The 26,010-nt window shown below is 37.1% G+C and overlaps 1 protein-coding gene across 8 annotated transcripts in view; it reads right to left on the reverse strand.

Moving 5' to 3' along the window:
* The window catches only part of brip1 (BRCA1 interacting helicase 1), a 68,615-nt gene that overhangs the window by 21,421 nt on the left and 21,184 nt on the right, over positions 1-26,010 (reverse strand). For 2 of the 8 annotated variants that reach the window (XM_048160438.1, XM_048160436.1), the window contains exons 15-23: positions 21,517-21,688; positions 21,322-21,443; positions 14,841-14,953; positions 14,666-14,748; positions 14,089-14,367; positions 11,161-11,865; positions 8,835-9,317; positions 8,658-8,748; positions 8,520-8,577 (exon numbers count right to left, since the gene is read on the reverse strand). In XM_048160438.1, the coding sequence (XP_048016395.1) occupies positions 8,550-8,577; positions 8,658-8,748; positions 8,835-9,317; positions 11,161-11,865; positions 14,089-14,367; positions 14,666-14,748; positions 14,841-14,953; positions 21,322-21,443; positions 21,517-21,688 (2,076 nt within the window). In that variant the 3' untranslated portion in view covers positions 8,520-8,549. Of the gene's footprint in view, positions 1-1,695; positions 1,950-8,519; positions 8,578-8,657; positions 8,749-8,834; positions 9,318-10,913; positions 11,866-14,088; positions 14,368-14,665; positions 14,749-14,840; positions 14,954-21,321; positions 21,444-21,516; positions 21,689-26,010 lie in introns of those variants that run through there. The other 6 variants (XM_048160442.1, XM_048160441.1, XR_007180320.1 and 3 more) reach the window with 5 other exon arrangements.

Below are 26,010 nucleotides of genomic sequence, written 5' to 3' on the forward strand. Positions count from 1 at the left end.
TGAGAACGAGGGTCAATTCAAAGCAGGTCTTGCTTCAAAGTTAATCCTCAAGTGTGGATCGTTGCCTACTGTTCGCGATCCAACGTCACCTCCAGAAGAAGTAAGTGTATTTAATGTTTTTTGAGCAAATAGTCATTTCAGTCGATGTCAGCCAGTTCAATAACAAATGCGTCTAAAGTTGTTGTCGTCGTCGTAGAATGTCTGTGTATATAATTTAAACCTTGTTTGTATAGTGTGTATCCACACGTATATATATATATATATTTTTTTAAAGATATTGTATTAAAAACTGTGTATGTTTACTTAGCAAACGTTATCACAGTATTTGTGTTTGTAGTTTAAAAAAATTGCGCGAACGTTATCACAGTGTGTGTGTGTGTGTTGCACATCCATAATTGCAAAGGGGGCACGATTAAAACTCTATAAGTACATAAATGTATCAAATAACCATTCAGAGACGTCCTGCTCCATTCTCAATTGTGTTTCTTCTGCTGGAGTCTCTTCATCATCTGGGTCTGATTCCGGTTCAAACATGTACGGCTGAATGCCATACAAAACAGCGGGTCTCTCACTCTCAGCCATTCTGCTTCTACCGACTGTTTATTGCCATAGGGATGCAAGTTACGCCCTCATCCAAAGGCAGGGCGGGGATATGCAGCTCATTTATATTTAAGGTGGTACACACCAAAACAGCTCTTTTTAAAACAGGCCCCAAAAATGACATTTTCAAATGGTTATAATAAATTAACTGTGGGGTATTTTGTGCTGAAACTTCACAAATACATTCTGGGGACACCCAAGACCAATATTACATCTTGTAAAAAGGGGCATAATAGGTGCCCTTTAACTAATTGCCTTTTTGTTAAGTATTAACATTATTATAAAGTAGTAATTATTAGCATTGAAAATGACCTGCATTCCATCCAACCCCACAGAAAAAAAACAATAATAATGAATATAGTAATATAACAATGAATATTAAAAATAACTTGAAAAACCTGAATAAATGAGGTAACCTAATTTTAAAAGTATGATTTCTAGATGTGGAAAAGTATGTATTTAATTCCATTGGCATTGTTATTTATCATAAAAATGCCTATGGAGTTTTATACACTCTTCAAGTTATGCCAAGCTCTAAAATATTTTAATTGGGTAGAAACTGTTGTAAAAGTATATTTTCAAATATCCTTATCCAGTAAATCATGAACAACTTTGAATATTGTTATGGACATTACGGGTCTTGAAATCAAAATGGCTGAGCACCACTACTTAATGTAGTCAAAATATTTAGTAAATAAACAAAAAATATAGGCTCGATATGCTCTCCCAAATAAGGTACAAGCCTGTGTAAGTTGCATGTGTATACAGTCATTTGACAGTTAAACTAGAAAATCTTTGAAAGGTTTTGTTTTGTTGTGTGTGTTTGTCTTACTGTACTGCAACTTGCACTGAAAAATGCCTGCACTGCCCTACAAACAAAAATAATAAAGGGCAGGTATCTTTTTTTTTTTTTGAACATAGTCCAGATAAACTTGCACACACACAGTGGAGTACAAGGGAAAGAACATGGGCCTTGTATTAAATTTATGACCTGCATCGATATCACAAAAAATAGCTTGTCTGCAGCATTCAGACAGCAGCAAATCACTAACAGCATGGAACATCTACCAACATGGCCCAGAGTCACTGATTTACCTTTAAACTCAGCAAGGAAATCATATTTAGCTCCTCGACATTCTTTGGTGAGGTAGGAGACAGACCCTCAAGAACATGATTATTTAGCACCCTGGGCAGGAAGGAGTGCTCTCTCCTCCAATAGGAGCCAGCGCTGGGGCTTATAGCATGGCATGAAGACCGCCAAGGCTCATAGCTCAGGTAATCCCCGCTACGATCAGCACAGAGGAGACAGTTCTCCCAGAGAAGTGAACTTCACAAGCCTTCCACCCAGCCTACAGCGAAATCAAAAACACATGGTGGAATCAGACAACTTTATAGGCACCTACATCACAAAACAAGGGGAATGTGAGGTAATATATGAGCAGTCTAGCAATACCACAGCAGAAGAGGACAATGAAAGGCTGTTATCCATTGTCTGGCTCAATTGCTGTTGTCTGTGGCTCTTTACCAGACAGTGCTTTTACCTGAATCACGCACAAAGAATTCAAATAAGTCTCTGTTCAATCTAAGCAATGGTCTGTCTGACTATTGGAATCAGTTAGTTCCAAAAGGGTTTAAACAAAGAGTGACTAGAGAAGAAAAAGCACGTATGAAATTCTAAAAACGTGTTACATTTGAAGTGCTGATTTACATAACTCTCTTCCTGAAACACTGACAGGCTGGAGTCCAAACACCCCTCCCAATAAGAAGGCAGTCTAGTTCAATATAAGGTCCATTAGCATCTCTATTAAAAAGTCAATTTTATTGATTCACTGATGTGTTTCAACAGCAATGTTTAACTGTATTAATGAAACAACTCATTATTACTCTCTCATAATTAAGAAATCAATTTCCTACCAAATGGAAACGACAATAGGGAGTTACCAAATCAGTCCCATGTCTTTGATTGATTAAACTAATGGCCACTCCAGCACAAAACTACATGAAAGAGCCATTCATTAGTCGACAAACCTTCAGATACACTTATGTAACTACTATATACAAGAATATGGAAATAATAAGCATTCGAAATATGCACTGGAAATAGTATTTGCCCATAAAAAAAGACATGCATGCACCACACACACAAAAAAAAAAATAATAATAATAAAAGCAAAAATAAAAAATAAAAAAAGCACTCAACACAGTACAAAATTTCAATTCTGTCAAGTTGCTGACAAATGAAGAGAAACTAATACTTTGATATTTAGGCTATAACACATCAAGTTAAACTCAGTCACCTAACTGACAAGTGGCCTCTATGATTTAACAGAGATTACAGAAGAAAAAAAAAAACTTTTAAAGGCTTTAAGTAAACAACAGAGGATGAACCATAATAAAGAATGTCTATACTCAGATCAGTCTACTTATCAAACTGTTAATTCAGATTAAGCGTTTAATTCTGAATAAACCTCTGAAAGAAATCTGGGTTTATTGTTCAAGGGGCTCCAAAACTATAACAAAGCCAAGATTTGACAGCTGTGTCTGCAGACAGATTGAGGGGGAGATGTTTAGGAACTAAGATGATCAAAACCGGACAACAGTGCCTTCAGAGCCTCAGATTAAATGGTGGAAGCAACACATTTCTATAAATAAAACTGTCCTCTTATAACTTGTGCCCATACTTAACAAACAAACATTTATAATAATTTAAACTGTTATAGTTTTAAATACCAAAGATGTGAGGCATGTTAGACTTGTTGTTCATGAGCTCCTTAATACCTTTGTCTGCTCCTGAGCCAATTATTGCAAGAGATTATAGGTCTAAACCTCTAACAGAGTCTCTTTAGCCCATAAGGGTTTTTATTCTGATTCTAGGCTGTAAAAATTGGCATCCACGCCAGCACAAGATGGTAACATGACAGACAGATTAACCAAAATGAGGATTAGCTATCCATTACATTATAGATTACTCCTCACCTGCCTAGTCGCATCCCTCTTTAAAAAAAAAAAAAGATTTATCAAGACTGGTGCAGACTGTTGCCGCAGCAACAAACATTCAGTGACTAGGCAACCACCTGTCCACAAGCCACTCCTAGTTAAAGCACCCAAACCCAAAACACAAGCAGTTATAACATCACCCCACCCTCTGTCCCTAACAATGCTATCACAGCTTCTGGCTAACAGCTTCCTTTGCTGTGCAATGCGATGCCTTGTGGACACATATTGCCTCAAATACAGCGTACAAACTTTGAACTTACATTCTGTTCATTGTGTTTACCTTTTCATATCCAAGTCCACTGCTCATACCAAAGAACAGATCAAGGTAAGAGTCAAAGATAGATGATTGTAGGGGAAAAAACAAATCTTGTACAGATAATCTTTAAAGGGTTTTTTAAAGGGTCAAAAATGAAAATTATCCCATGATTTACTCACCCTCAAGCCATCCTAGGTGTATATGACCATCTTCTTTCAGACTAACACAATCGGAGACACATTTAAAAAATATACTTGCTCTACCAAGCTTTATAATGGTAGTGCATGGGGGGCACGATTTGAAGCGCAAAAAATGCATCCATCCATCATAAAAATAATCCATACGGCTCCAGGGGGTTAATAAAGGCCTTCTGAAGCGAAGCGATGGGTTTTTGTAAGAAAAATATCCATATTTAAAATGTTACTAACTATAATAACTAGCTTCCGGCAGATTGGCCGTACACATCGATTTGCGGTGGAAGAGTAAAACAAAACAAAACACCAGTCACAAATTAGAAGTCTAAAATTAGAAATTTTAAAGAAAAAATTTGATATAAAAGAAGAGGAGCTTGAGTTTCTTGCACAACCCTATTTGTTTGAACCTCGAGAGAGGCATCTAAACTTGCACTATTCCTACATCCTACGTCATGCATCGCGTCAGGGGTTACTCTTGTGGCACAAGTCAACCTTGCGCAGTATGCGTACGGTCATCTGCTGAAAGCTAGTTATTTTAGTTTTAAATATGGACATTTTTCATATAATAACCCATCACTTCACTTCAGAAGGCCTTTATTAACCCCCTGGAGCCGTATGGATTATATTTATGATGGATGGATGCATTTTTTGGGGCTTCAAAAATCACACCCCCCATTCACTACCATTACAAAGCTTGAAAGAGCCAGGATATTTTTAAATATATCTTCGATTGTGTTAGTCTGAAAGAAGTCATATACACCTAGGATGGCTTGAAGGTGAGAAAATCATGGGATAATTTTAATTTTTGGGTGAACTAACCCTTTAAGTCAAAGTGGATTCTGTAATGAAGGCATTATGACAAAAACATCCACATAAATTAAGATATATGAAGTTAATGTTTAAAACAAATTCCCAAAGCTTCACCAAAATATTAAAAACTGATTTAAAAAGTTATTAAAATATACAAAATGATAAAGGCTTAGTCATTTAGCAAATAAACACAACAATGTTTTCTTTTGTTTCATCCAAAAAGCACTGAAGTGAAAAGCTCTGCTCTTAATGATCACGTTTTACTCTGTGAAGCGTGATAATTTCATCTCACGAGACAAAATGATCCAGTTTAATTACAAATATAACGTTAACCTCTGTAATGGGGTCAGGGTCTGTCAACCTTACTTCTCCACATTAAAAACCACCAAACTACGCCATGTGCGCCAAGCTCCCTACAGGCTGTGGATAATGGCCAATTATTTAATGTGCCCTCAACGTCCTCGGCCATTATGAATTAAAGTTTGGACGCTGTTGAGAGACAACGGCTGAGGCTAACACCTTTGAGAGCTGTCAAGCTCTGCTCTGAGGCAAAGACAAAAGGCCAAGAAGAGGGAAAAAATATGGGCCAGTGGTATCAGAACAGGAGTGATTACATTGCCAGCAGCAGATGAAATCTCTATTACACACCAACGGGAGATGTGATTAACATGGTGCGATGGTGGCCGTGAGAATGATGGGATGTCACCGCTGGGGAGTGTGGCAGCCCCATGCTACAGTGTATATGCCCAGATGGAGGTCAGGCCAGAGGGGTGGAAGATTTGTCAGGATGAGCTGGGGACAGGAGGGTGACGAGAGCCGACTGCAGCATAAGTTTAAAGCAGGTGGTGGGCTGTGATAAAAATGGCTACAGGACATATTCCACATGTGCAGCAACTTTTCCATATATATGAAACAAGCAAAACTAACATTCTCACATGTATTTTTAAAGTGTAAGTTGCATCAACAACGCAAGGTGACACTAAAATTTATTTCAAGTTTGACATTTCTTTTTTGGTAAAATATACTTAAAAATAGGGATGTACATTATATCGTACTATAATGGATATTGGCTGATATGAGATTTTTCAAACGATCTGCGTCATTATTGGCTATGTTTGCATTAAGATTACCTTAATGACACTGTTAAATGTTAATTAAGCAAATCTCAAGATAATTATCCATTTTTTCAAATGTTCAAAAAAAGTACAGAATTTATACATAATTATATATAAAACAAAGTTATCAGCTCTTATGCTCATCAAGGCTGCATTTTTCTCAAAGCACATTTGTAATATAAATTAAAATAACTTTTCAATTTTAATGTATTTTACAATGTAAACACTCTCATTTGTTAAAATTAGTTAATGTATTAACTAACTTTAACAATGAGCAATACAATTTCTTTTACAATATTTATTAATCTTTGTTAGTGTTAGTTAATAAAAATCTAGGTGTTCATTGTTTGTTCCTGTTAGTTCACGGTGCATTAACTAATGTTAAAAAATACATTTGATTTTAATAATGTATTAGTAAATGTTGAAATCAACAAACTAAGAATAATAAATGCTCTGGAAGTATTGTTCATTCTTAGTTCATTTTAACTAAAGTAGTTAACTAATAAAACCTTAATGTAAAGTTTTACCAATGTAATTTATTTCTGTGAAGGCAAAGCTGAATTTTCAACATCATTACTTCAGTGTCACATGATCCTTCAGAAATCACTTTAATGCATTCTTGATGAATAAGTTTAATTTCCCAGACTTTGTGGATCAATAAACTTATGTTCATGTTCAGCCTGTAGTAGCCTAACAACAATAGACCAATAAGCCCTTGTATGATTTTGATCAATATTTCACAGAATATTCATTTATTTACGCAATTATTGGACAAGATCTCTAATAGACTGGCCTTAGTGTTAAAGCTTTTTTAAATTGTAATATACATACAAATATGAAAACACATTGAACATACGATAACATGTTTTAAGTTCCTGTCCATGGCTTCCTTTTCGTGTCTAAGAACCGGTCTGGTTTTAGTTTAATTAAAGCTCAAGGACATCCAATCAATAAGGATTTTTTTTGTTTTTCCAGTTTCAAGAATTTGTTCCATATGGCGTCGTACAAGAGTACGGTGGGCATTTATGTGTGTAAAGGGTGCACAAAAACATGAAAAACAGAGAAAAGGTCTATGTGCATTTATCTATGAGCTTTTGTCTGAAATAACCACACAAATAAGTGCTAGCCTGTTGTTCTAATATTGACTGGGTGTTAGCAGATCAGCACAAACAGCAAAAAGACAAGTTAATCTTTCAGAGAGCATGTTTGGTCAGGTTTTTCTCTTAGGGTGTGTTCACATTTGTAGTTCGGTTCTCTCGGTTCTTTTGGTCCAGACAAAAAAGAAAACAATACATTTAGTCCTGGTTCGCTTAGCGTTCATACTGTCATTTGTAACACCGAAAGATACAAAACAAAAACGTCTTTTATGACATATTTTGCAACGGAACTTGTCAAAACCCCCAAACAATGCTGTGCTGGGCTAAATGCGCTTGCTGTATGTGGGTTCATATGATTTTATGTAAATGAACTGACAACTCATGAAGAGCTTATAAAATGTGTAAAGGAATCAAAACAGCAGCAGGAACCCTTCGCAAATGAAGATCTGCCGCAAGGAGAAGCCTGTACCGAACTGTGATGGGCAACATATTGCGACTATGACAAGAAAAACAGGTATGTTTGAGCATTTTGTCCTTTTTAGGCTCAAGTCCTTTTACATGTCTTTGGTCTGTGTTGCGTTCATGTTTAATTTGAACCACAACAGATTTTGTTTGGAAGTGGACCGAGACCCATTTATTTAGCGGTCCACTTGTTTGGTGTGCACCAGGGTTCAGATGGTAGGTTGTCATTTTAATCTAACCAAACACGGCATGTGTGAACACACCCTTACTGACACTCAGGATCTCATCACTAAGAAAATAAATGGATCATAAAAGGAAAATCAAAATGACCTATTATTCTATTGTATAAAACAGTTCATTAATTATGCGAGGCATGGAAATATTTAATACTTTGGAATTTTTGCCAGAAAAGTATGAGCAAATTATTTGGCAGTCTAAGGTCAAAATGCTTTATTATAGCTCATTTACCTTTCCTCAGGTGAATAGGACTGCACTGATCTACTAAGGACAAAATAGGATAGTCACGCTTTACACAAGTAACAGCAAAGACCACACCCCAGTGGGACACTAAGGGTGAGTCAGACTCTGATGTGGTTATCTCAGAAGAAACCAAACTGTTTACAAGACGTAGACTACTTTTCAAAAGTTTTGGGGTCAGTAAGACTTCTTTCTTTTTCTTTTGAAAGGAATGAATATTTTTATTCAGCAAGGATGCATTAAATTGTTCAAAAGTGACAAGAAAGACTTTTACATCGCTACAAAAAAAGTTCTTTGGAACTTTCCTTGACAAAAAAATTCCACAAAAATATTAAGCAGCATAACTGTTTTCAACATTGATAATAACACGAAATGTTTCTTGAGAGCTAAATCAGCATATTAGAATGATTTCTGAAGAATCATGTGACACTGAAGTCTGGAGTAATGGCTGCTGAAATCAGCTTTGCCATCACATGAGTGGAGTCATCATATCCTAGTTTCACTCATTTACCTTGGTCAAAGGACTCCACTTCAAGTTCATTCACAAAGACAGATGGACCAGATTACCACTGGAAGAGAAAGGCTCCATGTCACAGAAGGAAAATTCAACCATTGAGCATCCACTGCACACTTCCAACCTTTGGCTAACCTCTGTTTTTGAGAACGTCTACTCTCATGTGCCATTTTAAGCCTCTTTGGCTGTCTGTTCTTCCTCAGATATGATCTCTGAACTTTGATACCTGTTCGTTGGATGATAGAAACAACATTAATATTAAGAAATGAATTAGTACATACAATTTAGGGATATATAAGCAGATTTTCCTACCCGTTTGGGTCTCTAAGCGGTCATTCAGTACCGCTAACGATGGAGGCAAAGGTTCGACTGTAATACAAGTGCCAGTTTCTCTAGTTCTTCTCTGCCTCTCTAACCTCTCTGCAGATGAGACGTCTGATGACCCATGAAGCCCTGAGTGTCTCTGGGTTGGGTGTCTGACTGAATCCCTTCGTTTGGCTCCCTGTAGTGGCACTACAACGGCATTTGTTCTGGCATGGCTATATTGGTTGTGGAGGACTACTGTTTGAACATTGCTACAGTTATCCTGTCCAAAATCCTCAGCTTCTCTTAGTTCCTGCTGGTTACCTCTATGTGTGTGTTTTGACTCTTTTCTATTCAGGATATGGCTTCTCATTTTCTGGTTTAGCTCTGGTTTGAGTGAGGTTGGAGGCTTTGAATTAGTTTTGTGAAGATTTTGAGCTTGGGACTTCACTGGAACTCTCTCCCTGATCCTTAAGTCTGAACTTTGACCTGCTGAATTCAAGCACATGTACCTTCAGAATGAGCATTGAGAAAATCATAATGCCTGAATACAATAATGCTTAAAACAGTGGAAAAAGCTTCTTGTAGAGCATTGCTCTGATTAAAATAAACATTTATCTGATTGTGGACAGACAAGGGCCGAATTAGGCTAATTCAATTAAATTTATCAGTTTAATAAATGGCTAGCTGGGGCAGGGTCCAACTGTTTCGCAGTCTTGTGTGGCTGCAGACAGCTTATTATTACGTCTTGAACTACACACATTCTCACGCCTTAGCCTTTAGCATCCTTATTCAGATTGATGCTAATGGGCCAGTCTCAGCCCTCCATGCAATTACAATAACGAACTGGCTGCGTCCGCACAGAGCAGATGAAGAGAGATGAGCTTTAATAAAATTTCTTCTATAGGCCCACATTAACGGTGTTGCCGTTTAAGCCCCTCTAACGAGACAAATCTTGTCAGGATAATGGGGGTTAATTTGCCAGAGGCACCCCCCCCCCAACCCCCAACCCCTAACGGTGCAAAGTCTCAGGAAAAAGAATCTAATTTAATGTTCCTTGGAACGTATTGTGAGGGATAACATATTCTAGAGTTCATTGTCATTTTTATCACAGTAAGAGTATTGGAATCTTGCAGCCAGTAACAACACCTTTCAAAAACCATCTCTAAATGCATTATTCTCCAGCTGTGAATGTATGTGGAACAAATACTGTAACCACATACAGTCCTATTTACGAATTCAAATACTAAAACACCTTTTTCTTGCTCTCCTAACAGACAGCCAGAATTATGATACTAATTTTGATTTTTATTATGAATTCATGCTTGTCCAGTTGGTTCCTGTCAAAAATTCAACAGTCTTTCAATTAAATTTTAAAATAAAAAGATTTTTTTTTGTGCAAGGTTGTGGAATATGTATATATATATACACACATATATATATATATATATATATATATATATATATATATATATATATATATATATATATATATATATACAATAACAACTTATTCATTGTTGTTAAAGGTTGTGGAAATAGAAGGACATAGACTAAACTAGTAAGTATAGAAGCCCTGAACACACATTAATAATATTAACATTTTAAGCAAAATAAACAATATAATTAATTAGAATGAAAAAAACAAAACACTTTTTTATATTTTTCTTCTAGTATTACTGCTAATAAGTCAATACTATTACTATTAATACTAACATATTACAATTTTTAATTACATTTTTAATCAATTGTGTGCTTATGTAACAATTATTCACATGTTGTCATTTCTTCGAGCTGTTAGTGAGAAGGAGACAGAAAGAAGCAGCTTCCTGTGCCTGTTTACAGACTTGTCTGCCCTTGGCGCCCCGGACACCCAGCACTACACAGCTGCCCCTATTTACATCCAAAGTTCACACAAATAAAATTTTACTGGGCTGTAATTTCTGTGTAAAAATGTAGAACCTCTCAGTTGAGTGAAATCAGCCATGTAAACCCCTCCTTGCACCTCCTTCCACTTTTTAGCTGCCATAGCACAGTACATCTCATTAAAATCAACTCGGTCATGACATCACGTCACAGAGTCGAGGATGTGCTTGTCACTAATTTTTAATAATTCTTATAAAAGATACACAGATATTTGGGAGCATATTAAAGACAGATAAACAGCCATATGTTTGTTTTGTGGGTTGGATAAAATGCACATTATTATACCAAAAAAGACACAATAGACTTATTCATTAAAAAAAGAAACACAAAGTTGAACATTATCAGTCATCAATTGTGATGCATGGTTGGCTGGTTGGGGGCACAAATTTAAAGTAGTTGGTGAGTTTACCTGATGCTGCTGATGTGCAGGGCCTTTTCTGCCTAGATCTGGAGAGTCTACGTGACCGACTACTGCTGGCGCCATTTTGTGAGGCAGGCACACTCTCAAAGTCTGTACTACAGTTTAAACCGGTCTGCTCTGTACTACCCTGTAATAATGTGTTGTCTGGAACAGTGCTGCTCACAAGGTCTTCAGACAATGTCCTCTTTCCCTGCCCTAAACCAAACAGATCCTCCAAAAGAATGCTGGCTGTGCTGTTAGCAGGAGGATGGCTGACTTCTGCAGGTGATTTTTCCACCTCAGTAGTCTCTTCTTTCTCCTCCCCATCTCCTTCAAAAAGCTCAGGGCTGTAGAAGATACTTTGTTCATCCTCTTCGGTGTCATCAAGGTCCATTCCACTGGTGTTCTGCTTCAAGGTAGAGTTAGGGATCACAAAGAGCTGCTCATGTTGAGGTTCAAATGAGCTGTCATTTAGGACAGGAGCACCATTTATTTGGTGCTTTGGTGCCACAGGAAGCACAAGTTCCTGCTGAACTTGCTTGTCATTCACTGAATTCACATCCTGCTCGGATTGAAAAATAGAAGTCTTAAATTGGCTACTGACTGGAGAGGAGGTGAAGAGATGGCCTGTAGGCCATGCTATTCTTTGGACATTACGTTCTCTGCTTGGCAATGTGATTGGTTCAGAAGGATGCTGTATATTCTTTTGGTCACCTGTTGAAACAGAAAGACACAAAGACATCGTGTGACAATTATACAAAACTATTGGGTATGCCTCAAAGCAGAAATTTTTGGTTAAAACACTACAGTCAGCATTGTACCAAAGACAAAACCTGTTTGAGGGCTAGCTTTGATTAAGTGGTGGAGCATAGGGTCTCTGATAATTGTGTGGGCTTTATTTTTGGGTATTCAGTATGGTTTGTGTGTCTGAATGAGTGGAGTCCCTGATTTGTTCTCAAGTGTGCGCAAATACTCATGCTCAATCTACCACAAACAAAGGTCAAGGGGATTTCATTAAAAGCAACAGTCAGACATCTGCTCATCCCAATTCTGTTCAGTCAGTCAGGGGCCAGAATCTGACAGGGGCAATGAGGAGTGAAGAGTATGTACAGTACACACGCATACATGTACTTACCACATAAACGCACACTCACTTACCAGATGGTTTTACCTAAAGGTACCCAATGTTAAAGGAATAGTTGACCCAAAAATAAATTCTGCCATTCCCTCATGTTGCTCTTAATCTTTTCTTATACTTTAATTCTGTGAAAAACTAAAGGAGTAATGCTGAAGAATGCACTGGCTACTCGTTTGCATTCACTACCTTTCAAAAGTTTTGGGTCAGTAAGGTTTTAATTTTAATATTTTTGAAAGTCTCTTATCCTCACTAGAGTTGCATTTATTTTATAATATTTATAATAAAGTGTAAATTTAAAATTTAAATGACAAAATGTAATACTGAAACTGAATTTCATCAGCCATTGTTCAGTGTCACATAATCCAACAGAAATCATTCTAATGTGGTGTGCAAGAAACATAAAACTTATTATTATCAATGCTGAAAACATTTGGTTTAGTGGAATTTTTGTGGAAACCATAATACTTTTCTTCAGGAATCTTTCAAGAATATAAAGTTCAAAAGATCAGCATATATTCCAAATAGAAATTTTGTAATATAAATGTCTTAATTTTAACTTGTGTTCAATTTAATGCATCCTTACTGAATAAAAGTATTGATATTAATAAAAACTAAATATATTTTATTACCATTAATAAAAATTGTTAATAAAACAACAACAAAAATGTACAGACCTCAAACTTTTGAACGGCAGTGTATATAGTGAATTGGGGATTTGTGCTGTCAAAATAAACAAAAATGACTTGTGCTGTATTCAAAATCTTCAGAATCCATACAATCTCGTTTCTCCATTTTTGGTTCCACAAAAGGAAAAAGGTCATTTTCGTTTACAGTATTAGGGGTGCAACAGATCAAATTATTCACGGTTCGGTTTATCACGGTTTTAGGGTCACAGTTTCGGTACGGTTCAGTATGTCAGGGAAAAAAGGACTACTGTCAAATAAAAATAAAGAAAATAAGAACAAATAATCAAACTACAAGCAAAAGCACAAATAAATACAATAGAGCAAAGATACAAATAAAATCAACAGTGCTTTTCAGGTTTTTCAGGGTATTTAACAGTAGTTTTCAGGTACAGAATTTGAATAAAGTAGCTAATCAAATGTAAAACAACACTGCATATAATCCTCACACTGCATATAATCCTGTATAAATTAAATAAAGATGAATCATTATTAATCATTAAGTTACAAAATCTATTTGGTCAAGAGCAATGAGTGATTTCCTTGTCTTTTGTTGTTTGATTAACATTAAAAGCACATACAGGCAGCAGGAATATTATGCTGCTGTCACTTTAAGACATAATGCACGGATCAGTACACTGACACTGAACACGTGTTCTTTCTCAAGTGTTTAAGTTCACTTAAGATATAACCTACTAGGATACTCGCCAAGATGGGCATGTTGACATAATTTTTGTATGAATTTGTCCGTTCAAACGCAAGACGCAAGAGAACTCAATATTTGATTTTTGAGAATAATCATAATAATTTTGATATTTGAGAATTACAGAGAACAGTCACACCCCTAGTAAGTAAATGGTTTTTCATTTTTTTGGGTGAACTACTCCTTTAAACAACATGAAGAGCAAGTAGTAAATAATTCAAAAAGGCCTCATTATAAAAGACAGAAATAAAAGAATTTCATGGAAATGATGGATCTTTAATGAAGTGAAGCAGGACACTGTTGGCAGTTATTCATCATCACCAAATACAGTGTCTTCCTTTAGAGCACTAATGAGAATGTTAAACAAAAAACTATTAAGGCAATATCGTTAAGTTTCCATCCAAGTCATATACCTGATTCAGAAGACCTGCTCTCAGAGTTGGCTGCCCACACCTCGGTGTGTAGGTTTGGCGGTGCAGGCTGAGGGTCAAATGGCTTGTGGGGGGTGATTTTCTCAGGAGGGGGAGAGGTAACATTGGAGGGGCTTGGGTATTGAGGGACAGCCTGAGATTGTGTCCCTTCGAAGGTCTCTACTGCCCCCCGCTGGCCTTGAGAAAAGGACTCCAGGGACTGCATGGCGCCAGTGAAGGTGTCATGGTGCCTCACTAGCTGACGCACCCACTTTGACAGGCCTGAGAGAACAGGACAGCAGCGTTTGACAAACATTTAACCACTCTACTTGACCACTATTTTCATAACACATTACCACAGCGCTGTCAATCCGTGTAGATTTTCAAGTAATGAATGTTTTCAACCCATCACTGTTACATGTAAAAGAGCAAGACCTTATGTACACATTATCTGGCCGCAGTCCACAGTCTAACATATCAAAGCCCCTGCAGTAGGTCATTATCTCCATCTAGTGATGCAGAAATGGAACTACATCTGGGTGATACAATGACAAAATAATTTTTAGAGATTCTGCACTACCTGTGATGTATTTGTTTGGGTTCGTCTTAAACCGGTCATCTACCAGTATAAGTGCCCCCCAGTCATTTCGATGTCGTATACACCTGAGGTCAGCAAACATATCGTTACACCAAACTGATCTTATTTGAATCATGTAAGACTAATTGCATAAATATCAAATTCATGTGGCTTTTACCTTCCGAGTGCCTGGTTTAGTGCCCGATATGCTTGAATCTCGTACCAGCGGCCACCAGGCAGAAGTCCTCGTGACTTGGCATGTTTGTCATTATATTTCATCTTCAGTTCAACCTGCAATGCAATGCAAAAAACAAAACAAAAAAACAATGACTCAAACTAAAGTAGCCTCTAAAAACAGAATTTTAGGTGATGGTCAGGGTACAAGAACCAGGGTTCCCACACCCACACATTTTGGAAAATGAATTTTTATGATGTTTGTAATTGCTGCATGAACAAAAGCAGAATGATACATGACACTATTCAAAAGTTTGGGGGCAGTAAGATTTTTTTAAAGGTATTAATATTTTTTTCAGCAAGGGCATAATAAATTGATCAAAAGTGACAGTAAAGACATTTATAATGCTACAAAACTGTTTTCAACATCGATAATAATAAAAGAAAACTGTTTCATGATCACCAAATCAGCATATTAGAACAATTTCTGAAGGATCAATTGACACTAAAGACTGGAGAAATGGCGGCTGAAAATTGAGCTTTGCCAACAAGAATAAAGTGCATTTTAAAATATATATAAAAATAGAAAACAATCATTTTAAACTGTAATAATTTCAAAATATTACTTCCCCTGCATTTTCATTAAATAAATGCAGCCTTGGTGAGAAAAACTTCATTAAAAAACATTATAAAATCTTGCTGACCCCAAATCTTTGAACAGTTGTCTATACATACAAATTTCCATGACTTTTCTATGATTTTTTTTCTTATTTTATTCATTTAGAGGCCAATATGAAATTATGGAAAATATGGTTTTATATACGCAGGGTTTTCCAGGACCACGGAAACCCTGTGGAACTCCCGAATGATGAACAGATTCCATGCTGAGCAAAATAAACAAACAGTATATCATTAGCTGAGCGCTGAGTAGTGGTACATTTTCAGGTTTTGTAACTGGAAGGTTGCTGGTTTACTCTCCTCAAGGAGCAATTCAAGAGCCAATACTTAGACATTCTGCTTAACTTTGCCTTTGTGTTTCACCGAAGAAAGAAAGTCATACAGGTTTAAAATGACAGTACATTATGGCAGAATTTTTGTCATGTACAAACAATGATTCAATTTTAAACTTAGTAGACAGTATACATTTTTCTTCATCAACTTCACATATCAGAAGGCCCGACAGGCCGCACCTGGGAATCAGGCAGCTGGGTCACCCATACAGAACTAATTAGATTAACACTGGCAGGAGGTAGGACTGGTGAGGGGGTGATCTGCAGAGGCAAGACTCCCCTGAAGATGACACCCTGCGCCTGAAGTGCTTTCATACTTGCCTGCCCACACCCGCTGATCCATTGCAAAGAGGCGGAAGAAAGACCCCACCAGACAATAGGCATCTGCTTTGCCATAAAAATGCCAGGGAGGCATCCATCAATTTTCACCCACTGCCCTCACGGTTTTAATGCTAACCTTTTTGAATTGACAAGTGAAAAGTTCAAATTCTGTCTGATGGGACAGGACGGCAGAAGCCTTTAACTATTTATGACAGGTACTGTGTTTCAGATGCCAAAACCTGAACAAGGGCATGACCGTCGCAGGTAAGACCTGTCTCTTGTACACATCGGCTCTGCATCATCTGCGATGTTGTCACACACCTTAATCAGGAATATTTAGAAACACATGGACACGTTGATATAGCCTACACATGGGGCTGAATAGAAGAGCAAACACTTAAGCATGAGTGAATCCACCATTTGATGCACAATCTCAATCTCTAACCCACTGGAAGGGTTAAAAGCATCTGGACAGAGATCCTGTTGTCAACTAAAGGCCGTTACCCCAAGGCGAACTGTCATCTAAATCCAATCAGAGTCTATTTCACTATCAAGGCCTTCACCTCCTAGTACCATGTCAACACTCAATCCGACATGACAGCTTGCATATGTGAAAAAGCCAATTCTCGCTGCTAGCCAAATCTCCTCAATGTGCAAGAAACCACAAGCTGGAAGGGATTACGTAAAATGTCAGGAGATAGCCCACTCTCACATCAGCTTCAACCTCTTTACCTGTTCATCCTTAAAAACAGACATTTGACCAAGAGGCATGCATTGCAGCAGAGCGGAACACTGCTGCCATTGTGCCCATCACTGTTACTCTCGTAGCCCGCTGTCTGTCTGTGTTAGGTCACACTAAGAGTTCTCGGCTCCTCAATTAAAAGGAAAATCAAAGAGAACCAAGATACAACATTCCACACAAACCTTTACAATTTAACACACTTTCCATCGTCTGTTCATTAGGCATCGAGACACAGCATCAGCTGGAATAGCCCTTTTACTGCCTTTTAAATCTGAGATTATTTTTCTTAGTGAAACAAAACATGTTCCCTCCAGTTTTTATGTTCACCAGAGGCTATTTTTATGTGTGCACCATCGGCTTACAATGCCTTAGACTGTTTAAAGTTCACCTTTGATCTTGCTCTCAATAACGCACCAATAAAAGCAATACTCTCATTTTAGAGGCACTTTAATAGCTTTTCTGTCTATCTGGGAAGACTGTGCAGGGATCCACTCAACAGGACCTCTACTCTGACTGGAGAGTAGAAAGTAAGTCACAAGTCACAATGAATTTAAGTATGTGTGTACAGTCCTGAAAGTTCAAGAAATAAAATGAAACAAAATCTAGATTTTTTTCAATTTCTGAAGAAAATTGCATCAGCCTTTTATAAACTCACTGCCATGAATGAAGCGTTTTTTTGTACTTTGTTGCTATGATGTTCTGAGTGGCTGTTTAATGGCCCTGTGAGTGTCGATGCAAGCATTAATTTGCTTTGGACAGAGTAACCATTGCACTCTGACAGTAAATAGTATCAGTGTCCTCTCTTTACTTTGCATTAATAGGGTCATGTCCTTGATATCCCCAGGGGTCATCTCCACCCCCAGGCGTCATCTCCACCCCCAATGCACTCATCCAAAGGAGAGGCAACATCTTGTATCAAAGCTCAAAAAGCTTGCATGCAGGCTGTCAGTTTATGTAAACGTAAGACAGTCGTGTTGTTATTTGCTTATTGTTGAGTGAACGGTTTCCCAGCATAAACAACAAATAGAATAAGATGGACGTATAAAAATGCGTTTATAAAATAGTTTCCACTTTTTAGTGAACAGATTTCCATGACCTTTCCAGCCATTTGTGATTACAGATCAAATTTTTTGAAACAACATTTAGATTCAGACGGATTTGCCATTAAGTCATTTTGAAAAATAAACCACTACTGTTCAAACTGTTTTTTTTTTTAAAGAAATTATTACTTTTATCTAGCAAGGATGTATTAAAATACTTTTAATATTTCTTGAGCGCCAAATCAGCATATTAAAATTATTTCTGAAGGATCATGTGCTATTGAAGAACAATGGCTTTTGAAAATTCAGCTTTCCCATCACAGGAATAAATTACATTTTAAAATATATTAAAACAGAAAACAGTTATTTTCAATTCTAATAATATTTCACAATATTACTATTTTTTTTACTGTATATTTGAACAAATAAATGCAGCCTTAAGCATAAGAGACATCTTTTAGAAACAAACAACAACAACAAAAAAACTTAAGTGTATATTCACAATAGACATTTGAATTATTTGAAATCATCACCATGGGAACCCTGAAAAAGATATGTTGAACAATGAAATTTTGTGGATAGACTTCTCTCCCAATCGAAAAAAAAAAAAACAAAAAAAAAAAGTTCTCATTTAATAAATAGCATTAGCTCAAGAAACAAGTTTTAAAGAGTAGACTAAAACTCCTTCACTATCCTTCAACTTTTTAACATGTACTAGGAAAATGAGACAAAGCATTATCCAGTGTCAGTGGTAGAGGTATTGAGGGGAAATCGAGGGCAGTAAACAAACACGTTTGAGTGCTGTCAACCACTTCATGTGGCATTTGAGACAAGGAGAAGCATTACGGTTGGCCAGGTGCACTAGAAACCCCCGCTTCCTTGCTCCTCACCCCTCTGGCACATCAACTCATCGCTTGTCCGCAACAAGCCAGATGATTAAAACCTACCTCAGAACCCTCCAAAACTCATCCAAAATGGCAAACTCAATCGACCTTCACTGGAGCAGAAGTGAAAAAAAAAAATCAAAGGCCTTCCCCAAAGGTAAGGGTACAACCACGCCAACAGCTTCCGCTAAGGTGAAGGGCTCGGAAGTGTCAATCATCTGTACATATCCCCACGGTGACAGACCCAGTTAGGAAAGCTTCAACATACTCTGACAGCAAGGTAGAAAGAGGGGGAAGCTTAAAGGTCAGGTCTATCTGCTAAGGACAGGCAAACCACAGCACAATCACTACTGAATTCATTTACGGATCACAGCAAAGGGGGAACAGTTCACATAACTGCCAACAATGTAACTTTTTCAAGATACAAATACATATGAAGTCACAAATGATACTGCAGGGTTGAACTAAGGACAAAGAAAAGTGAAAAAGTTTTAATCAGTTTATAAAAAGACTAGTGGCCTTGCAAAGATACTCTCTGAGGGGAATTTTACCATCGGTTCACAGCTGATTAAGCAACTTGCATGTGTCAAATATTGACTAACAAAAACTGCATCCAGTTGTCTAGAACTGTGGTTTTCTTACTTAGTATATGAATATCTTAAATCAAGATGCTTTCACTAGATAAGTAAAATGACATAAGATATTCTTTCTTGTTTTCTGGGAAAAAATCTAAATGATGTGAGTAATTTATCTGCCAATGGGGTAAGAAAATAATCTTGTTTTTGTTTGGGACAGTAACAAGAAACAAGATTTCAAACTGAAACGATTATTTTTCATACTCCATTGGAAGATAATTTTGCTTGTTTGTTTAAGCAAAAACACACTTCATTTTGATTTTATTTTCCGGAAAACGAAAAAATATCTTATGTCATTTTACATTTTACTATCTAGTAAAAGCATCTTTATTTAAGAATTCGGTCCCACTTTATATTAGGTGGCCTTAACTACTATGTACTTACATCAAAAAAATAAGTACAATGTACTTATTGGGTTCATATTGAATTGCAAAACACTTTTGCTGCTATTGAGGTGGAATACGGGTAAGGTTAGGGAAAGCTTTGCTGGTATGGGTAGGTTTAAGTGTAGGGGTAAGGTGTAAGGGATGGGTCAACAGTGTAATTATAAATGTAATTACAGAAATTAATTACAGATGTAATTACGTGCAGGTATTTTAAAAATATAAGTACGATGTAAAAACATGTATGTACACAATAAGTGCACTGTATCAAATGATTAATGTAAATGTAAGTACACAGTAGTTAAGGCCACTTAATATAAAGTGGGACCAAGAATTCTTACATATTTAGCCTGGAAACAAGACAAAACACTAAATAAGAAAAACATTTTTGCAGTGTAGAGTTTCCTTGGTTACCTCTCTAAACAAAGCAGCACCAGCGCTGCACTTATAAACACTACTTTAATAGGCATCATACGGAGGTAAGATTAAAAGAAAATGTCATCAAAACTTTTGTGAAGTCAGTCAGTTCCTTTAGAAATGCATTCATATAAGCCCCCACCCCAATTTAATGTGTAGAATTGTCTTCCAATATTCTGAGCATCGCAACAGTGAGCTTGCTCTGCCTGGTTTCTCTGCTCTTCTCTTTGCGTCCATCTTCAGCGTGTCCCATCTCTGGCCTCTGTTAATGTCCACACAAATTAGTCTACATTTTGGGAAATGATTGCAATGCATTTTGTGTGCAAGTCCGGGACAAAAAACGGTGCATCTCTACTACTGGCAACCCTTCACCTGAAGCTCTAATGAGGAGAACACGCTCCCATGTTAGGGAAAGAAGAGAAGAGAGTGGAAAAATTCTGGATTTTTTAAAATAAAGTAGTTTGAACCATACACACATTTTCACTGCATTATTGTATACACACCAGCCGCTGCTGACTTTTCATTTTTGCCGCAGCTCTCAAAGCTGGTGTGAACAAGCTCGCGTCTTTTGCGTCATAAAAATGTGATCAGTTTATGTGATCGGCAAACTGAGAGACCACGTATAGAATCAAAGGAAGTAATTGACAACATTTTCGGATAAGTGGCCGATCATTTGGAGCGTTCATAGAAACTATACAATAAGGTTTTTCGTATCCATGTTTGACCTCAAAGCATATAAACTCTTGCGCCCCACCCCCGCGAACTCTGGTCTGGGAACCACTGATCTAGAACACCTACTAAACCAATAAACTTTGAGGCCAGGCATTACAGTGATTTTACCACGATTATTGGATGGAATAATTTGTGCTTTTTAAATGTTATGCTTTTACTTCTGTTAATTATATCTGCTATTTTCTGAAAGATCATAGATGAGATTCATTCATCATCAGATCATAGAGATAACCAGATGATACTAAGAGGACCTGGAAAAACTAAGAAACATGTCAAATACATGCAGTTTTAATCCTGATATGCTTTTTTTCAGACCATTACCTGCAAATCTTTGATATTGGGGAATGGGATACCAATAGTAACCACTGCTCTGGCATTGTCATCGGTGAAGTCTAAGCCCTCGCTCACCTTCCCTCTGCAAACAGCTACAAGTAATGCTCCATCTGGGAAAAGAAATCATAATCAACACACAGACAACACATTTAAACTAGGCATTTGGAGTAAATCAACACCAACCTCTGTTTTCACTGTTGGCTACTGTTCCTCTGATGGCCTCATAGTAGGTCTGCAGCAGCTCATCAAAATCACCCTTGCCACCACCACGTGGCTCAGTGATCACAGTCTTTCGCTCCTCAAGCTTGTCCCACAGACCTGTGTTCATCCAGCGGTCCCTCAGTTTATCCAACATCTTATCAAATACAAAAATCGTTTATTATTTGCAGTTGATCCCCCAAAACAACACAATCCAATACTTTTAGTATGTAATATAATATTTAGTAGTTACATTAGGATATAATATTCAGTCTATAATAATATGCAAGTTCACTAGGGTACCATAAATCTTTTTTTATTATTTCTATTCGGGTGCAAAACATTAGCAATTAGTGTAGAGTAATAATAGGAATGAGTTAGAATGGTAAACAGGGATGCTTTTAATAACAAACATAATGAAAACCAAATTCTGGAACGCAAATGTCTGATTCAAAACTGCAGCATCCATGTGGCCCCCATTAAAAAAACAAAAAAACAAGACTCAGTTGAAGAGGAATGTCTGAACCCTGGGTTGCTCAGTAATTCATAGTTTAATAAATGCAGACCTCCTGTTTGCATTGTAAACAATTTGCTGGTTTGGACCTTCTTTTTGTATTTTTAACGAATAATACACATTGCACACTAAAAGCCTGAGAACGAAAGCTCACAGCAAGACACAGGAAGTTTCTCTTCTGTCTTCTCTCTAGTTCCCGTTACTGAAAACAGATAAATTGTGAGTATAAACTCTGTTCATAATAAAAATCACTGTTATAGTGCTATTGTCAGTGACTCCCAAGGGAGGAACACTGATCTAAAAGCTCTCCCTCACAGTGAGCAACTCTTGTCTCTGCTTTACGCATTTTCCTCTCGAATAGGCATGCCTTTACAATCCAAGAGAATCTTCACTGGCTTGGAAATGTGTTAGAAGGGTCAAGCAAAAGTTCTTCTTGTGATCAGCAAAAAAACTTCTCATGACTGCAGGAATTTGTGGCTTCATTCAGATAAACAAAAACAAAGAAAAAAGAAGTGCCTCAGGGCTCGGTATTAGGATCATTACACTTTTGTTGTTTTCAAAGGACAGAAACATTATGCATGCACACACTTTACTAAAGAAGACATTAAATTCACAACTATTAAATATTAAATCCCATCTGAGGTGGCTGAGACTTCTGCACCATGAAAACAATTTTACACACGGATGTGACTGTGAAGTGAAGCAAGCACCAATTTCATCAGGTCTGTGCTTATAGGAACAAACAAGCAACTTGTCTTCAATAAAACATGACACTTGTGCTGAAGCTGCAACATAAACTCGTAAATGTTACCATTTCAAAGACTAACAATCGCTGCAAATCCGATATGAATAAAAGGTGAATTATTAAAGCATTCTCTCAGTAGACTGCCAAAGGAACAAAACAACCATTATACACACTGTACTTGGAGAAAATTCAGATTTCTGCAGAAGAGTTCATGACAAGAGAAGCAGGAGGACAAGAGAAAAAACAGGAAAAGCTGAAACAAAAAAACATGACTAATTTAGACAAATACCACTGATGGGTTTGGATGCTGTATTCGGCATCTTAAATTCTCCTTAAGGGTCAATGTTATTAATTTGTGCTTGGCCTGAAGTGTAACCTGATGATGACCTGAGCATAACAGGATAATAAAATACTGCCCCTTAAAAGACAGGGACACATGCAAGCACAAAGACTCCTTGTATAAGCTTGTTGTTTATATTCCCAGAGCTGTAATTTGTAAAGCCTTATAAAAGCGGGCGAAATACAATACAGTGCCACTCCAGGAGTCCCTTGGCTCAAAGGGTAATGGTCTTAATGCTTTTATCTCACAGACACTGTGAGTAAACATCACTCTATGTCTGCTTCTATTCATTCATTTCATTACAGGCACATTTTCCACATCCCTCATTTTGACAGACTACAGCCATAGTTTGAAAACCCAAAAGAGAAGCCAATTAGCAATGGGGTAGAAACTAGAGATTATCTCAAGAATCTACAGACTCAAAACTACATATTTTTTCAAAATCTATCTATGCTTGATCTCCACCAATTTGTACTGCACTAACTAAAAAACGCTCATGCAAGTAAGCAAAACACCACATTTAATCTATCAATTAATCAATCAAATCAAATCAAAAAAAAAAAAAAAGGGAAGAATTTAACCTGCCTTTAAAAAACATCAACAATGATAGAATAAATGGACAGCATCCAATGTTGCCAATAGAAATTAGGCACTGCAAGTGTACACTTCTGTTTTAAGATGTTTGGACAAGGATTGGGAGTTTGTGGGGGTGGTGGTGATGGGATGAGCACATGGCCTTCATGCCTAATTCATAGGCATTATCTGACAAGAGCAGCGCTGTTTCCACAGGGCCTAGACCAGGACACAGCAGAATGAAAATGTCAATCTGCACACTTGGCTGAGGCTCAGGTGCACAAACATGGCAGAAGTGACCCTACACCATCCCTTTCTGAGGTCAGTGACAGTGCCATCAAACAGATGGCATGCTCAAAGACGACATGAGCGCACTAGTACCAAACAAGCTCCGACAAATGATAAGAGGCATTTAACCTCACATCCTCATTCCACTGTGTACATCTGGAGAATGACAATCACAGTCTAACTTCAGATAAAAAGGTTTAAGGACTAATACAATTATTTCCAACTGTAATATTACAGTAAAGTGTGAGAATGTCTGACAACACAGAACTAGGCTACATCTAACCATCAGTATGAGTGTATAAGGCGTGTAGCCCCACTTCTGACACCTCATCTCTCACACTGCTCCCGAGGGTTGGGAGCTCACGACAGCAGTCACCCAGTCTCATGCCTTATTCAAGGCCCCCTTACAGCAGACCAGAATCTCACATCTTCAGAACTCTGCAGCAGACTAACATTATCAGCAAAAGACCACAAAACGTTGTTCATCCAGTCAGTTGCATTTAATGACTGACAGTTGTATTTAAGAGCTGACCATGATCCTGAACATAAATCAGGAGGCAGAAGCGAATCAACAGGAGAAAGCAGCAAATCAAATGTCTGTATAATCAGATAACTTCACAATCCACTTCTCTAAATGTTAAGTAATGCCTGTTACCATAGTAAATATCAAAGCACAACAATCTTGAATATGCTATATTAACTATTGATATTTCTATCTAATGGTGGTTAAACAACCATAATTCTTAGCAAATAAACAAAATTATTAGCGTGTCAGTGGGACTGAAGAGATTTGCAAAAATTATGTAACCATCTTAATGTGAGTAAATACTCAAACTTTTGGCAATAACCAGACTATTGGTGTATATGAAAATTTGGATGCAGTTGAAAAGCTCACATCTCAGATGTCTACATAAGAATGGGTTAACACGTCAAGAGAAGTTGTTGATAAAACAAAGTGGAGTAAAGACTATCTAGCAAACATCCAGAGGCACAACAAAAGCTGAATAATTCATTGTGGTATTTCGACTAAATATATGCATCACTCAGCTTGTGTCACCATGCTAGATTAAGTCGACCGGATGCAGTTCTCCGAGGGGACATGGAGGCGAGGTGGCACAGAGGCACAACTGTGTGTGTCTCTCTCACGCTCTCATTTCCTCTGCCACCTACACTACTCTTTATTCTGCTTTTCTTCAACCTTGATGCCATTTTGTCATGTGGCAACACATTACTGTTTTTTTCTTTGCAAAAGGCCTCTAAATAATGGACAAACTTGGTTGTAGGGTGGCATAAATGAAACATAGCGCCCTGGTGGCGGCAGGAGAAGACGTGTAACTGCTGTAAATAATTCAGCTGCAAATATCACAGTCATGATCACGCCAAGGACGGAGCAGAGTGGCGCCCCTGCCACCTGCCAGCAAGCACCGACACTCCTCAGTGCTGACGCGGAGCAGGCTATTAGTGTGAGGCCAACAGTGAGAACTAAACAGCACAGATTAAAAACAAAACAAAAAAAAGTTATATTAAATCTATTTGGAGATAAGAGACGTTAGTGGTGGGACACTAATAGCTTGGCTTCTAATAGCGCCCAGAATATGGTTCATTTATATATAATATTCAACCTTTCCAAACTTTATGAAAGATTATTTTTCTCCCACCCCTAATAACTATGTATATAATAAATTTAAAAAGTTACTTCTTAACTAGTTCTTGAAATATATAATCTCTCTCTCTATCAATATAAGCAATGTTATATATTATATACAATTATGTTATGAACATTGTAAACAATAATGAAAATGTATTTAAAATTATATATTTTAAACATTAAAATAATATAAAATGAAAATACAGTGCTCAGCATAAATGAGTAAACCCCTTTTGAAAAATGACATTTTAAACAATATCTCAATGAACACAAAAACAATTTCCAAAATGTCTAGACTAAGTTTTATATAACATCTGTTTAACTTATAACATGAAAGTAAGGTTAATGATATAACTTGGAGAACAAAATTT

This window comes from Megalobrama amblycephala, linkage group LG16 (genome assembly GCF_018812025.1).
Source record: "Megalobrama amblycephala isolate DHTTF-2021 linkage group LG16, ASM1881202v1, whole genome shotgun sequence".
Taxonomy (NCBI): Eukaryota; Metazoa; Chordata; class Actinopteri; order Cypriniformes; family Xenocyprididae; genus Megalobrama; species Megalobrama amblycephala.